The sequence below is a fragment of the Pyrus communis genome, chromosome 14, assembly GCF_041283825.1.
Source record: "Pyrus communis isolate YQ-2024b chromosome 14, ASM4128382v1, whole genome shotgun sequence".
NCBI lineage: Eukaryota > Viridiplantae > Streptophyta > Magnoliopsida > Rosales > Rosaceae > Pyrus > Pyrus communis.
Window position 1 is genome coordinate 23,393,016 of NC_142578.1, and position 12,751 is coordinate 23,405,766.

At 36.9% G+C, this 12,751-nt stretch overlaps 2 protein-coding genes across 2 annotated transcripts; both read right to left on the reverse strand.

Moving 5' to 3' along the window:
- Positions 1–2,076: 2,076 nt before the first annotated feature.
- On the reverse strand, positions 2,077–3,382 carry LOC137712001 (uncharacterized protein At5g39865-like). Its single transcript, XM_068451154.2, has one exon. It carries the CDS (start codon positions 3,146–3,148, stop codon positions 2,276–2,278), a length of 873 nt encoding a protein of 290 aa, XP_068307255.2. The 5' UTR covers positions 3,149–3,382; the 3' UTR covers positions 2,077–2,275.
- A 1,515-nt stretch (positions 3,383–4,897) lies between these two features.
- On the reverse strand, positions 4,898–7,584 carry LOC137712783 (phosphatidylglycerol/phosphatidylinositol transfer protein). The gene is made up of 4 exons (XM_068451945.2): positions 7,265–7,584; positions 6,694–6,795; positions 6,372–6,532; positions 4,898–5,197 (listed from the first exon to the last, which is right to left on the reverse strand). The coding sequence occupies exons 1-4, from the start codon at positions 7,359–7,361 to the stop codon at positions 5,090–5,092; spliced, it is 468 nt and encodes a 155-aa protein (XP_068308046.1). The 5' UTR covers positions 7,362–7,584; the 3' UTR covers positions 4,898–5,089.
- Between the last annotated feature and the right edge of the window lie 5,167 nt (positions 7,585–12,751).

The window sequence follows — 12,751 nt, forward strand, 5'->3', positions numbered from 1 at the left end:
GATCCCATATTGCTTCCTTCATTGTTCCGGCTAAAGTTTTCACTTGACATTCCAAAATTACTTTTGGCATAACCTACATTACCACTAAAATTCTCATGCATCAACCTCGTATCATTTGGAACATGAATATTAGAAGTATTGCCAAAATATTCATGCAGTGACAGCCCCATATCGCTCATAACACCATTGTTACTACTACCAACAGTGGTCATGTTGCTAGCCATGCTACTACAACCACCATAATTAACCATGTTTTCGATCTGCTTCCCCTTTTCTTTTCTCAAATCATCAAATAAAGACTCTATAGGATTCCATCTATTCTAAAAGCAAAATTGGAAAATGAAACAAATCAGCGGTGCAAGTTGTTTTGGTGAAAAGTGGTTATGCATAAAAGTCAAAAAATCTATTACGGTTTTTCCTAATTAGTAACATATTTTAATTTCGTATATAGCTACTTTGCGCAATTTGTTATTATTAAATGCGGTATATAAAAAAGATATCTATGCTATCTAGAAGCCAATATGTATTTTAAAAGAATTAATTGTATGTATTATGCTACAAATTAACTTTATTTGTAAGGAAATAGGAGTGTGTTTAAGTTACTTTCAATCAGGATGACTCAAGTCTAAAAGGGCTAAAGGGCCAAAATAGTATTGATTTGTATAAAAATCATCTCCATCTGAAAGTTAGGCTAAAATTCAATGAAGCTCATCAAGCCAAAACATGGTTGAAAGGTATCGGGCTAGCCAAACTTAGCCAAATTTTAACAAAAACAGTATAAACGAGAAGTATGACGCGCCCACAACCCGATCTGCTTTAAACCATGCCTAATGTCAATGTGTAGGCACATTGTTAAAAATGTGATGAGACCCTCATCCCCTTGGGGATGAATGTTCCATACCATAAACCAAATGGACTTGGCCTTCTTGTAGGGGTGCAAAATATGTTAGGGCATCTCCAATGAAAAATGTGTATTTTGCACTTTTGGTCGGTCAAAAAAACTCTCCAATAAAGAATGTAAAATCTACATCTTCGCCAAATAATGTAAATTAAAACTTCAATATATATATACATATTTTTTTTTACATTTTTTGGTTGTGGGTCATGCCAATCAAAGAGAGAAAATTAAATAGAATCTCAAATTTACACCTCTCTAATTGGAGTAGATCTCCCATCTACTTCCGAAAATGTAAAATGAAATGTAAATATAATTTTTGCATCTTAAATTTACATCTCGCCATTGGAGATGCTCTTAATTTGATTGGTATCTTTTCTCTCCTCTTGCCCATCAAAATACAAAAGAATTGTGACTAAAAGTTATGAAACTTAAAGCCACTGCTACATTCTTCTTCCCTTATAAGTGAAAGATTTTAGGTTTAACTCATTTGAATAATGAGTTTGACACTAAATTATTGTGACCTAGTCCAAATTTTTAACTCTTAGTGTAAATATTCATTATGTTTATAAAAAAAATATTATATGCTTTATCCCTTTAATATAAAGTTGCTGGCCTGAATGTTCATTATTATGAGCACCACAGCATCCATTTAGTATATAAACATAAACTTTTTATCCAAAGTTACGAAGAGCCATGTGCATGTTCTTCCATAGCCCATCATTGGAGAATTTGTATCCGACCACAATTACAACTTTCATGTCTACTTGCAACCTCACCACAATTCAGCATAATCAATTCCTAAACCCTATACTATTATGACATAATCCAAACTAAATGAGTCTAAATCTAGTTCAAGCATAATGTTATATCTAAAACAAATGCAGTGTTCCTTGGCGTCTGAAGGCTATTATTGAAGACATTCGGTGGATCGCTTCCTCTTTTATCCATATTTCTTGAAGCTATATTTTTAGAGAGGCAAATTTTCTTGTAGATGCTATTGCTAAGTTAGGCCGAGAGAATACTCATATTTGGGGATAGGTCGCTACCGCCAGCAGCGTACCCTGATTTTTTATTTGACGAACTTGGCTCCGGTTGTACTCGTGATTTCTCGTTCTAATGTATCTTCTTTCTCTTAAAAAAGGCTGTTTTGCAGTTGTTTAGGCTTTGAAACCGAAACGAATGGAATTGAAAACTTCATTACGAAAAGAACATTATAAATATTACAATCTACTATACATATCAGATCCCTACAACTGAAATTCTACAGCATCAAATTGTTAGTTCTTCATACTTCGGACAAGCTAAGGCATCACAAACACTAAGCGTCTTACAACTCGAAAAGTTATAACAAGAAAACAGGAAACACTAGTTTAGTTTTCAGCAGCAGATGGAGCACTTAGTCAAACCATTTTCGTTGCACTCCGGACATCTAACGCACAACTCGTCGTGTTCATGATCACCATCCGTGAAAACTTTGCGACTGCCATTGCAATTGACGCACACAATGAAGCGCACGTTGGCACAGCCGGTGCATGGGGAGCTAGACAGGTTGATTGGGATTCCTTCTAAGAGCTTCTTCAGCCTGCCTTGCTCATGAAGTCTTATAACTTCTTCAGCTCCACCAATGTACCTTCCCTTGATGAAAAGCCTCGGAGGGATCACTTTACCGCCAAATAACGTCCACAACTCTTCCCTGAATTCCATGTGCATCGAAACGTCCCTTTCATACACTGATACTTTGAAACTTTCCAGCAAAAAACGGATTGCCTTGCAGTCCTCGAATGTTTTCCTAACGCCTGTCATGCTTGTTGAATATAGAATGACAGAATCGCCTCCTCCTGGCGGACACTTCTCTTCGAAATCTAACAAACAAGGAAGTTCATCATCCTCATCATCATCCTCTGCATCATGAAATATGTCAGCCTCCACACCTGTTTCTTTGGTTTCCATTGAGGGTGGTGTAACATTCTCCTTATAGACAACATTAAAACCCAATCCCATATCTTCATCTTTGTATTCCTTAACTACAAGCTCCGCTGAGAGATTGTTCTTCCTCTGGCCATCTTCGTGTTTGAGAACAAGCAAAGACGGTGTTTGATGGTTCGGATTGGAGAACTTTTCCGCGGGATTGACCTGAAAGAGCAGGCCATGTTTCAAAGTGCCAATTGTTGGGATGGACTTCAGTTTCTTGAGAAACTTTCCTCTCATTCCTTTCATCTCTGACTTTTGTTTTGGTTCATGGAATGGCATGTGATATGATCACATTGAGACGATCACAAAGAGTGGGTGGGAGAGGATAAAAGGAAGAGTGTTTTGGGGTGAAAAGGACTGGTCAGGAGATTGAATGTCCATAGTGGATGACATTCTCCCTTTTGGTTTCCGGTTGCTCCAAATTGACAATTCAAAAAGTTTAAAGTGTTGGGATGCTTTCTAGAGTTTTCGGTGGGAGGCTGGGGCACCCCCTCTCCCTCCCTCTATTAGTGCTAATTGACCCTTCACCAAATATAATTCATGATTTATTAAGTGGTGTAATTGTGATTAATTCCACCACCTAATTTGAAGAGTAAATGACTCAAATACTCATTGATGAGAGGACATGGTTTTTCGGGTGAATAGTACCATGTTATGAATTTTAACTTTCCACATGGCAAGAGGTGATGGGTTATGGACGACGCCACCTTGGTGTTGTCCTCATATTTTATGTAGGTTATTTTTCACTGTAATTTATTAGGAAGAACGGATATGTCGAATATTCATTTCCTAACATATCTTGAGTTTACTAACTCAAGAAATTAAAATAAAAAATAAAAAAGTGGATCCTATGTTGAAATTAGGTTTGTCATACTTAAACAATTCAAGATGACCGATGATGGTTTATCTCGTACCTAAATAACCATGCATAAATCCCCACAAAATTCTCTTTAATGACTTGTCTAAAATATAACATACCTTGAACAACCTTTTTATTTTGTTTTTAACCAACATCTTTCGTGTATGAGATTGAATTCAAGATTTTCTCTAACTAAATAGAGAACGGATGTCACTACACCAAATAATCACGAATAATCACGAGAGTAAATTAATTGGTCATGTGTCACAGGACAAGAAATAATTCCGGGGAGACATGGTGTGCCAATTAGGCCATGATTGAATCTCAAGTGGTGTGCCAATTAGGCCATGATTGAATCTCAAGCGAGCAAAATCAAAGCTCTCCTTTTCCTCTTTTTAATTTTTATCAGTTAGGAGGAACCCTTCGAGAAGACAGCTAAAGTGAAACTCAAACTTTTTGTACACGCAATTACACCCGACCACGATGATACCCATCATGTTCAGCTCAAAACCCTCCACTAATTGTGCTAATTAGTAAACTAATTGTTTGCAAGTCAGATTATGCCCACGAGTTCGAATGATTTCGTATAAACATTATCATCTCATCTCTCTCCTCATGTGAAACGTCAGACAGAAGACAGTGGTGTAAACCCGACATACCTAAGTTTTTTGGGCACATCAGAGAAGAGAGGTTACAAACCCGGCATAGCCAACTTTTTTCCTCCGGCATTGACACACCATGCGAGTATGTGATCGGCCACTGACTGGGGATACAACGTCTTGGGTGGGCTGCTAACCCGTTTGGCAACGAGGGACCACCGTGACGGACGGCTGAAAGCAACCTAGTTCTCTTTAGGACATCAATACGAAAGTGAAGAATCCAAATTTGAGACCTCTTCGAACATTGGGAAGAAATTTACTACCAAACCAAGAACAAGTTCCACATATCCTTACCATACGAACATTCATTAGTAGCCATCCACCAATTTCTATATGGTGTTTGAATTTGAAGGACAGTTTTCTGAATGAAGTATGGCACTCTGGAGTTGCACATGAATTTGTGCGACGCCAGTGAAGCTATTCAGTGATTTGGCTAATATAACGGTGAGCCGAAAGAACCAAAATAATTGGACAGAGCTTATCATCCTATGATCATACTTAACCATGCACACTATAACAAGATCTCGCATTTTAATTCCCGTGCCATTAACTTTCAATTGTCTCAACAAGAAGTAGATGGAATGATAATAATTTACACATCACAACGTACCAGCGAAGTTATAAGTATGGAACGAGAGAATTCTTCTTACATGCAGTGTAACGTTCTAGATAGCTATACCAAATGACCAACATTTGACGCACTTAACTATCAGCCACAGATGATACAAACCCGATGTCAAAATCGAAGGCAATGCATGTCAGCTCATGTTTGTTTCCATCATACAGCCTCATTTTAAGAGAGTACGAACCCTGCATTTACAAACTTGGTCAAAACACAGGACATTGCAGACGAATATAAACAAAGAGATGATGAAAGTGGCAATGATGACGGGGACAGAGTGATTCAAAAAGCAATTAGAGAATCCAAGAGGAAACAAATTAAACATAATGCATTAGCAATTTGGAATGACGTATATTATATACACAGATAATCCAATCATTATCCCATGAGCTATTTGCTACTTGTTCTCTGCAATTAACAGTGTAAATGCAACTAAAAAATATATTGACTCATTTAAAGTCAAATCTCTACTTTCATATGCAAAATTCTATAGACAGAACTGTAATAAGTTATGATAAGTAAGCGGAAACTGAATTGAATATGCCTAAAAGAAACACATGACAAAGATTTCAGAAATGACATACTTCCTAGACAACTTAAGGAATGAACTAAAAAACGTTAGATAGATCGGATTTGAAATGCACTTCTTGTCATTACAAAGGCATATGAGAGGGATTTGGATATCACCACTTGGGAGGACCCAAATACAAAACCCTCATACATGCCTCTGCAATGCTCATGGAGTGCATTTCTATTCTTCCTTCATAGTTTATTTCTTCCTCACTTGGCCTAATTCCCTTGGGACTTGGAAGTCCCTCGGACGAGCATAGCGTAAGAGTTTGTTTTAAAGGATTACATAACTATCCAGAAAAGAGACATATAATGCAAAATTGAGGGGTAGAAGAACAAAAAAAAACTCAATATGTTTAAATATTCTTGACGTAGTATCAACAACTTGGTTACAAAAAAAATCGCCATTGAATCCCTAAGACTAGGCACTTTGGTCCTATTAGGAAAAATAAAAAACCTTGATTGGCTTTATGTCCTTTTCGCACTACACAGAATAAGCGCGATGAGAAATATTGGCAAACAAGTAACACTTTCCAAACATGTATCAATACAGCGATAAACTGTGCAACATGGTTACCAAACGTGATAATAAGGATTTCGACTGTCTCCATTCCCTTTCTAATGTGACAAGACAACCTAACAGTTAATATAAACTACTTCATTGTTTTTCGGACGGGATCACCTTAAACTTTGTAGAAGCATAGATGGAAACCAACAATTAGACTCATACGCTTACACAAGTTTGTAGAGACAGCTCACAAGTAACACTGAGAAACTTAAATGAGGACTTACAGGTGGAGTATATCCGGGTAAATCTTGCGAGTGGGCAATCACGAAATCGCCAATTGAAACAGGGCAAGATGTTTCTGCGCAAAGGTCATGAGTCTCACTGTGGATGTGCCAACCAAAGTACGAAACCTCAATCACCAAGTTTCCTCCAGAGATCGATGTACCTGTTACCACATATACAAGTTTACTCTAGTCAAAACTAAACTCCCAAAAAGTCTTCAGACGATGTTCGATTATCCAGAGTCGTTTTTGTGTTTATCTAATAACAATGACATGTAAACAAAAAATCACCCAGAAAGTTTTAAGTGTTAGATAGAACTAGGACCTGTAGTTGCAGAAATGCTGAAGCTGGCAGGCTTGCCTCTCGCCACGGGGTAAGGAGTAATGTCAACCGCGGAGACCTTGACATCATAGTCAGCCTTCTTATCTGAACATATTCCAAAAATCCGCTTAAGTTTCATTTAGCCAACACCAGTATAACAAGAAATAAACAAACCATAATAAAATTCGACACCGAAACACCATTCCATTGAACCATGCATCCGATACCAAAATTATCGAAAGAGAAACAAAACCCAAATTTTATTTGTTTGTTTAAATAATCAAATATTGCAAATACATATCAAAGATGTTAACCAACTTTGTCTATTCAGCTCGAGAGTTTAGATGCATATACATATTAAAGATTCCTTCTTGTTGTGATTGCATCAAAAACAGAAGAACCCGAATCAAATTTGACCACAAACAACGAAACAATCAGTTAAATTACTGTAAAAAGTGGAAAACTTCCGATTTTCTCAGAAAACAAACAGAGAATAGAAAACTTGTTCCGAAAGGAAAGTATGATGCTTTCATAAATCGAAGGAAAGAGAGAAGGGTTAGAGAGGGAAACCCACCGCAGTAGTTGACGTCCTTGGCTTGGATGAGAGGGGCAACCAGAGAGAGAGAAACTAGCAGGATGAGGGGGACCATGAACTTCAACTGAAAAGCCATATCTTCACAGATTGCGCTGCTCCGATTCTATTTAACAATATTATCTATAAATTATGCGAGAAATTAGAGTTTATAAAAGTAGAAGACAGCGGAGAGAGAGAAAGAGGAATTTGGATGAAGGAAGGAAGGTATGTATAGGAATAGGATAGCTAAGAAGAGAAGAGGAAGAAGTAGTCTGAAGGAGCGACGACTTTTTGGTTGGAGAAAGACAAACAGGAACGGTAGTTGAAACCGATTAATAGAGACTTCTTATTTACGGTTTTCTTCGCTGGCTCGTGCTCTATACTTTTCTTTCTTTTCTTTTTTATTTAGGTTGAAACAACTTTTTTTTTTTTTTTGGTAAAAAAACAACTATTTTCTTTACTAATTCTAAAAGTAGTTGTAAATACTTGACAAAACAAGGTGTAAATACATATTTTAATAATATTTTCAAATTCGTATGAAGATGTTTTATTAAAGATTTTGAAGTTGTCCTAATCAATTTTATTTTAATGTCTTATTTAGATATATTTTTACAATGACTATAAACACTTTTCGTGTTGCAAGTTGCTAACAATAATTATCCCTTAGGTCCCTTGTTTTGGCGTGCCGAGAATTGCTTCCAAGATCTTGGCAATGAGAACTTTGACATGTCTATCGGAAAAGGAATTTCATTGTAAACAGTTTAGCGATTTATAGTCTTAATTTAGATTTAGGCAATTTTTATTTTGATTCTCCTCCTTCTTATACAGTTAGTTTCTTCCGTGAGGATTGACTTGAGATGTCCCGATCTAGATTTATTATTGAGTATAATTTTTTGCGCCCTTGCTTTTAGCCCTGTTTTTCAACCAAAAAACAAAAAAGAAAACTTTTTGGTGAAATTGATTTTGGATTTCAAAAGCACTTCAAGTGCTTTTAGAAAAAGCATCATATATGTGTTTCTTATAGCAAACATTTCACGTGCTTTTCCATGATCTACTTGAATTTTTACTAAGAATTGGTTTCAAAAACATTTTCACCAAAAACATTTTCAATTGTTTTAAAAACTCTTGGAATAGATCACAATCATAAGTATGGGTTGTAATTATCACTATAGCTAAGTTATGGGTTAAAGTGATGACTACAACCTTCCAACTTGTGATCTCATTTCTTATTCAACCATACTTCTCATTTGTCAATGTTTTTTTCCCTATAATCTGGGATTTCCTTACTTGTATATTGTTTTTTGTTTAGTCCTTGTTTTGTCCCGTTGTTAGGGCAGAAATCATGGGATTGTGTAGTGGCTGAAGCCCACTATTTTGTAGTCAGTTTCTTTGGCTCTTTAAAGAGCTTGGATCTCTCCTTGTAAAAGTTTATGATCAATATACAAACCTTGAAATTCAATATGGTATCAGAGCAGTGACCATAGTGGCCTGTCTCCGCATATCTTCTTCAACCTCTTTGTTCTTACATAGCTGTTTCAAATGGTTGAGGACAACCCTCTCAGTCTTGATGTTGCAAGCTCTAGTGTTTCACCCACTTCAAATTTTACTGAAGTAGAAGTTAATCCAAATCAAAGACTCAGTTCAGTTTTGATGAATGAGCTCAACTATCTTCCATGGTCACGAGTAGTTTCACTTGCTCTCGGTGGAAGATCAAAGCTTGGTTATGTGAATGGAATCATTCAGGCACCTGAAATCTCATCACCTTTATATGAGACATGGCTATGCAAGGATCAACTTGTCATGTCCTAGCTTCTCAACTCCATGGAAAGGAAGCTAGTTGAGATATTTAGCTACTCATAGTCTTCTTTTCATCTCTAGAAGAATGTTTGCGAAATGTATGGAAATCAAAACAATGTTATCCGGATTTTTCAACTAAAAAGGGATCTTGTAGGTTTGCAGCAAGCGAGTAAATCTTTTGTTCAACACTTGGGTGATATCAAGAGTATGTGGAATGAGCTTGATGTGCATATGCCTCACACCACAGATGCTTCTGTGCTTTTGAAGAGAGCTGAAGAACATAAGATTTTTTAACTCTTGGCGAGTTTTACCTCAGACTATGAAGATCTACGTAGTCACATTCTGATGAACAGTGAGTTGCCTTTTTTCTCAAGTATATGTGCCATTATTCAACGTGAAGAAACTCGGAGGAAAGTGATGAACCTTGAAACCAAAAACAGCTTGCCTGAATCTAGGGCATATATTTCCAACCACAAGTTCTCGGATAATAGAAGAGACAAGGGTAGAAGGTTTGACCTAAAGTGCAAACATTGCAACTATGGTGGATATACCATTGACATATGTTGGATTCTCCATTCAGAGCTCAAGCCAAACTTCCAGAAGAACAAGGGGTTCCAGAGAAACTCACAACCACCTTTGTACAAGGCTAATCATGCAGCTTTAGCTGCTCCTTTTTCCTTAAGTGAAAGTTTGCTTGACTTCACTTCACTTCAAATCTAGTAAGCTGGATCAATGAGTTTGTTGTTTCTTTACAAGGAAAAAAGAAGAAGTGGAGATCTAGATAACACAACTGGGACTTGAATCGAAAACCTTACTACATTGCTAAGCAAAATTTGCTGGGTTTCTTGCTGATTCTGATCATGGAAGCTCAAGTAACCAGATTCCAGGTATATTGAAAGCTTTCTCCACTCCTTTAAATGCTAGTCTTGTGCATGATTATTGGATAATAGACTCAGGAGCCATATACCATATGACAAACAAATCTTCACATTTACATGACTTAGAAAAAATGAGAAACTTCTCACAAGTGTCAGTAGAAAATGGTAAAGGTGTTTCAATTGTTGGAAAAGAGAAAATTAAGTTGATCTTCGATCAAATAGAGTTAACAACCTTGTATGTTCCTTCCTTTCCATTTTAGCTTTTGTCAGTAGGAAAAATCACAAGACAACTAAATTGTCATGCTATTTTTTCTCCTGATCAGATCACCTTTCTGGACATAGTCACCAAGAGGAAGATTAGTGAGGATTTCTTCCTAAATGGGCTGTACTATCTTTCAAAGGATCCCCCAAAACCTAAGAGTCTTCAAGTCAGCTCAAACCCTTTTTAGGAACAACTACTTTGTCATCACTGACTTGCTTATCCTTCAAACCATGTTTTGTCCATTTTATTTTCCACAATGTGTAAAAGTAGTTTGGAGTGTGATACTTGTCACATCTCAAAATCTACTAGGTTACCTTTCAATTCCTCAGTGTCTATAGCTAGTAAATTGTTTGAACTTGTTCATGCAGACATCTGGGGACCTACAATTAAATCTTTTGACGGTTATAAGTACTTTGTAAGATTTGTGGATGATTATTCAAGAATTACTTGGTTATACCTTTTAAAGTGCAAGACTGAAGTCATGAATGTGTTTAAAGATTTCCATAAACTTGTAACAACTCATTTTGGTTGTCATATTCACATTTTAAGGTCTGACAATGGTACTGAGTACATGTCAAATAACATGTCTTAATACTCAAGTTCCAATGGCATATTTCATCAAACAAGTTGTGTTGGCACTCCTCAACAAAATGGAGTGGCCGAGAGGAAAAATAGGGATTTGCTTGAGAATACCAGAGCCTTAATGTTGCATATGAATGTTCCCAAGAAATTTTGGTCCCAAGGTGTGCTTTCTGCTACCTATTTGATCAATAGACTACTTAGTAGGGTGCTGAATCAAAAATCACCCTACAAAGTAATGAAATGAAAAAATATTGACTTGTCTCATTTGAAAGTTTTTGGTTGTACTTGTTATGTTCATATTGCTTCAATACATCGTGACAAGCTTGATCCAAGAGCTAGCAAATGTGTTTTCTTGGGATATTCTTCAACACAAAAAGGTTACAAGTGCTACAATCCTTCTTCAAGGAAAATCATCGTCTCAAGGGATGTAAAGTTTGATGAAACTACACCTTTCTTTAACAATCAGTGGATGATTTAAATCAGGGGGAGAATATTTTTGAAAAGTTCCCTTTACCAAGTCCAACAACCAGTGATGGAAGTATATCTGTGTCCACTGATAGAGAATATGGGAATCCTCTAAGTGTTGAATAGGAAACTTTGCTAGAGTCATCAATTCAATCACCTACATCTCATTCACCTTCTGAGGATCCAAAACCATCACTTATTTTTCCTCAAGGAAGAAGAAATCCTTCTCGTGATCGTCACCATCATTCAAGGCTGCTGGATTATGTGATTTACAATGCAAGGTATCCAGTTGCTGAGTACCTTTCATACCAAAGAATGGCACCTAAGCATGCAGGCTTTCTCAATTCCATATCCAATGCTTCTGAACCATGAAGCTTTCAGGAGGCAGTACAACAAGATGAGTGGAAAAAGGCTATGGAGGAAGAGTTGAAGGCTTTGGATGACAATAAAACTTGGAATGTTACCAAACTACCATCAGGAAAAAAAGGCAGTGGGAAGTTGATGGGTGTAGAAAACCAAGTTTCACTTTGATGGCACCTTGGAAAGACACAAGGCTAGACTGGTAGCTCGTGGCTTTACTCAAACTTTTAGGGTAGATCACAAGGAGACATTTGCTCCTATAGCCAAGATGAACAAAATTCGAGTATTGTTATCTGTTGTTATTAACCATGCATGGCCTTTATATCAAATGGATGTAAAAAATGCATTTTTGAATGGTGAACTTGAAGAACAAGTTTACATGAAACTCCCTCATGGTTATCCTCAATCCAATGACTCTGAGTTGGTTTGCAAGCTGCATAAATCCATTTATGGATTAAAACAATCCCCTCGTGCTTGGTATTCAAAGTTGAGTTCAGTTCTTGAAGAAGTTGGCTTTAAGAGAAGCAACGCAGATTCATCTCTCTTTGTTCGAATTGGTTATAGTGGAACCCTAGTGGTTCTTATTTATGTGGATGATCTCATTGTCACCGGTGATAATGCCAGTGAAATTGTGTTACTTAAGAACACTCTTAAGCAGAAGTTTGCCATTAAAGACCTTGGGAGACTCAAATATTTCCTTGGCATTGAAATGGCAACTTCTAAGAAGGGAATTTTTTGAATCAACGGAAGTATATTGTCGATTTTCTTCAAAAAGCAGATATGGTGGATTGCAAGCCTATCTCTACCTCTCTTGACTACAAACACAAAATGACCATGGATGGAGAAGTACTCATTGATATCAGTTACTACCAAAGGTTAGTTGGAAGACTTATTTATCTTACAATAACAAGGCCTGACATTGCCTTTGCTGTAAGCCTTGTGTCAATTTATGCATTCTCCAACAATGGATCATTTGCAAGTTGTTAACAGAATACTGCGGTACTTGAAAGGTTCTATGGGACGTGGTCTTTTGATGCAAAACAATGGTCACACTCACATTCTTGGTTACATTGACGTGGATTGGGCAGGCAACTCCTTGGATCGCAAGTTAACTACTGGTTTTTGTATTTTTGTTGGCGGTAA